Consider the following 4,716-nt stretch of genomic DNA (forward strand, 5'->3'; position numbering starts at 1 on the left):
TATTTAGGATTAATATTGCGCTAGTCAATGTACAATTTAGTTACGATAACGTCCGCTTCGACATTTAGTTGAACGAAAGCTTTCTAACATCTTTTTGTTCTGTGCTCCAAACTGTGATTGTTCATTTTCATATGATTCGAAGTTTTTAACAGACACGCACTGACTATACAGTTGCGCACAGTTGTGTAGTGATAACTCTACGTGTTACAAGAAGTCCACGAAACAATAATTTGATTATTAAGATCAAAGATAAAAGTGAAATTATCATCGCTAACGTTATATGTGATCGATTATATCGTTTTATCTGTGAAATAGACTTTTATAGCAATCGCAACGAAATGTCCGATTATTTCACGGAGATGGGCTGGACGCCTTTGAGTGACGGAGAAACGCCGAATCATTTAATTCAAATGGCACGGTTCCTGCGGGATTTTGGCATGTGGGACTTGGTCGGGCAAGATACAGAACTTCCACCGCCAGCGTCAAAGGACGCTGTGGCTAATTTGCCTGAAATTAAAATTGAATCCAATGAAAGCAAACAGTGTCCCGTTTGTCTAAAAGAATTCGAGACAGGCAATAAAGCCAAATCAATGCCCTGCCAGCATGTATTTCATCAAGAATGCATAATACCATGGTTAGAAAAGGTAGAATCAATTGAGTGAACATATAGAAAAATAATATACAAATTGTGTCGTGTTATTAAAAATAATAATTACAATCAGAATTGGAATATGTAAGAAGATTTAATTGCTACATATTAAATATTTATAACTTTGTATTTTCAGACTAACTCGTGTCCACTCTGTCGATACGAATTGCCAACAGACGATGAAGACTATGAAATGTACAGAAAAGAAAAGAAACGAGCGGTAGAAAGAGAGAAGGATTTGGAATCACTGCATAATTCTATGTTTACGTAGTAAATGTGTGATATTTAATTAAAAAATTTTCTTTCACTTTATATTATATAAGTTGAAAAATATCACTAATGAAAATGTTCATCATCATTAACTAGAATCTTAAATTAGTTGAAAAGATAGTTAGCGATTGCATAATCAATATATATATATATTGATAAAACTTATATTAATTTATTAAAGAAAATGTCTCGTATATATAATCAAAAACTATATATAAAAAAAATATATAGAGCATATATTTTGTGTTATATATATGATGTAGAATATACGAGATATTGTTTTTTATTTTACGATGCAAAAGATGATTGAATAAAAAGACATGAATTATTAATAGGAAATAATGTTTATTATACAGTGTACATATTAACTTCATTTATTTTTATTTCTGTTATAAATTTTATATTAATAATTGTATTATGTTTTTTTGCCGAGCGACGAATGCCTTGATCAGTGTGCGCTTAGACTATAACAATCTCCGTAAAAAGTATAGAAACTTCTGATTTTTATTTTGTTCGTTTGGTTTACTCTTTTATTCCTCTTTCTCTCCCTCTCTCCGATTTCTTCATCTTCTTTCATGCTATTTCTCATTCTTTCTCTTTCTCCACTTCTTTCTCTCCCTCTCTTTCTCTCAATTTCTCTCGCTCGTTCACTCATTCTCTCACTCTCTCTCGCTTTCACTCTGTCTCTTTCTCACCAATACACGATCGCTATGAACCATATCACCAAAGAGAATTGCCAAAATATGTTGCGCTGAAAACGGCATAATCGTTCGGCATATACAAATAATATTACTCGAAGTTAAAGTAATTGGCGGTTTATTCATCCTTTTTTTTTCACTCTTATATCGGTGACGACATTCCGAAAAAAAACGACGCACCGCCGCCGTCGCGCTCACGTGGATGCGACCCTTTCGTAGTTTTTCCCCCTTTCCCATATTTTCCTCCCCCTCATAATACTTCACCCTAGAGGGGGTTAGTATGTTATCAATTATTTATATATAATATGCGTAATAATATAAATAATGTCGTTAATATATCTATGATGATTACCGTTTCTTTAATGATAAACTATCTTGAATGATACATTTCTCTGCTAATGGCCATGTCCGTAATAGCTAGTTATGTAATCTGTATGCGAGCTTCAAGTGGGATAAGGTACGTCGTACAGAACTTTCGGCTCGGCATTCACATAAAACGAACGGTGAAACTAAATCGTTTAAAGTTACGTTCGAATACGGGAACACGTCCGTGGCGCGTAAATGCAAACGTCGGGAGACCCTTTTTCGTCCATCGATACATGGTTTCAGATTCGACACGACGTCGTCTCAGAATCCATTTTCGTCGATTTAACATAATATATCATCTCAACAGAAATATATATGAAGGACAGATTTATGTAGATCAATGATATTTAACGTTTTCTTTTTTTTTATCATAAACTTGCCCATTTCGTATCTCATTCTTTTGACGAAATAGATATCCGCGACGTTCGCTAAAAAATATTAGTCCTTTATATACGTCCCCGTGTTCTATCATGATATAGAAATGTACGACGTTAATTTTTTTTCATGTCACTTACAGACTTCTCGTCGAACGCGTGAATTACTCCATTTTCTCGCTTGCATCAAATGTATGTATCTAGCTTCCTAACGTAAGTGTTAAGTGTAATTACTTTTATTTTTTTATATAATGCATTAGTTTCTTTTTTCTCGTTATAATAATAATCGTCATTCCATAATAATCATAATCAATAACCATAATAATAGCAATAATAATAATATTAACCATCATCATCGTCGCGATCATAAGTCCCGATGATGCTGTTAATTCGTCCATATCGATATATATATATATTTATATGTATATATATGTATATTATATATATATTATATTTTATATTACACGTTCCTTATGAAAATAATAATTCAAAGTGGCATATCTTCCGTTCGCATGCTATTCCCATTCCTGCATCGCGCCCCTCGCGCCTCCATCACTCATTTTCTCGTATTTTACTTCTCGCCCTCGATAAGAGTGACTTTTACAAATAACTATTTATTCTACAGGCATCGGCAGAATTTCTCGATATTTTGCGGTGAATAATCCGTCGTAATTTGCAATACATGTCTTTCCTAATGTATTTACGTTACATAAACGTTTATACACGTCACATTGCAATTCTCGTTTCGTCGAAAAATTCTGCCGTTGAGAGCTTCAGCGAATCTTCGGAGATTTCGATCGAACGCAAACGTTCGTTCCTCTTTTTCTCTCTTTCTCGCTCTTTGCTATAAAATTACAACTTCATCCTCGCGGCACTCGACGCCACCGACATTGCGACGTTTCTCACGCAGCAATAACTAACTTATGTTGAAATGTCTGTCATTTCATCATGTGTGCTATCGTATTCTTGCATGTAGTTACTTTCTAGCTCATTTTCGTAATATATAGTATATTACAGGTCAATGGAACTTAGGATTGTCAATCCTAAGAATAATCGAATTAAAAAAAAATGCTTAGATAGCAATACTGTTAATCTAACGTTAAATGTTGCACTAGTATCATCTCTGATGCTTACATATTATTCATTCGTATAGCATGGTGGTACAATCCGATATAATGGCAATGTACAATATCTCCGATAATAGTGACTGGCAATTTATAGCAGTGTCGGTGACATCGCGTTTTTAACATTGACAGAGGAACGCACTTTCGGTGCAATATCTTTCGTTTCTCCGCAACACCCGCCATTGTACATACTTCTCTTTCTCTCATTTCCTCTCTAAACGCATACATGCTACTAGTAATAATATTATTATCACGCGTGGTCTCATTGTTCTGCGCGCCACTCTAAGCTCAACACGCTGATATGCTAATAACGCTTTGTCACACCTTGCGCAACTACCATTTTATCGATTACTTTTGATCTACATGGCATCGGTCGTTTATCTTCTCAGCATACGCTCGCCCGAACCGAATCGAATTTGTTAAGTTTCATGAACGGTTGTTATCTTCCCACACGCATATTTTATGAAGTTTCACTTTTTTTTACGTCCGATCCAGTCGTCCGATTTTATAATTTATCACGAAATAATCATAATAATCGCCATTGGCCGGATATTAATATTATTATTTGTAATAATATTTGCAGTAATAGCGACAGTAGCATTGATAATAATAATACACTAATTAAACAATAATAATCTTAATTGATAATAGCAATAAATCAACCAACATCTACAATATTTACTCGATCAACTCGTAAATTTTTTCACACTCGCTTGTAACGCATTACGTCAAATGTTAATACTATTTCACTCGTAATAAATAATTATTGTAATGCGTTTTTTTGTTTCATAGCATTGCTAACTAGAAAACTCTCCCTTCTTTAACACATCCTGTACCAGAATATATTATTGTATTAAAATAAAAAAACTAGTTTATATAGTTGCATATATAAAACTTATGGGGCATCTTTATGCCTTGTCGTAAATGTTGTCAAAACAATCGAATAATAAAATAATAATATATTTTGACTAGATCAATTAAGCTATTAATGCACATTCCCTGCATTATCATTGGCGAAAGTTATTCTTAAACAACAGGAATACAAAACTCAACTAAGATTTTGGGAGCGTGCCCAGATGTGTTCTCGCTATTTCTTCCTCACCTTCTTTCTTTCTTTTTTTTTTCTTTACGCCATATTACGCGTTTCGGTCCGATTTGCCATCTAAAGATGCGAGCGTAGCGATCGTAAATTATTTCAATTGTTATACCGTGGGGCACGGTCTCTCTCTCTCTCT

General features: G+C 34.0%; 1 protein-coding gene across 1 annotated transcript; it reads left to right on the plus strand.

Annotated features, from left to right (window-relative positions):
• The first annotated feature begins 338 nt into the window (after nucleotides 1-338).
• Nucleotides 339-920, plus strand: LOC105622009 (E3 ubiquitin-protein ligase RNF181-like). Its single transcript, XM_012203441.1, has 2 exons — nucleotides 339-644; nucleotides 786-920. The coding sequence occupies exons 1-2, from the start codon at nucleotides 339-341 to the stop codon at nucleotides 918-920; spliced, it is 441 nt and encodes a 146-aa protein (XP_012058831.1).
• Nucleotides 921-4,716: the final 3,796 nt, after the last annotated feature.

The sequence above is a fragment of the Atta cephalotes genome (genome assembly GCF_000143395.1).
Source record: "Atta cephalotes unplaced genomic scaffold scaffold00039, whole genome shotgun sequence".
NCBI classification, from domain to species: domain Eukaryota; kingdom Metazoa; phylum Arthropoda; class Insecta; order Hymenoptera; family Formicidae; genus Atta; species Atta cephalotes.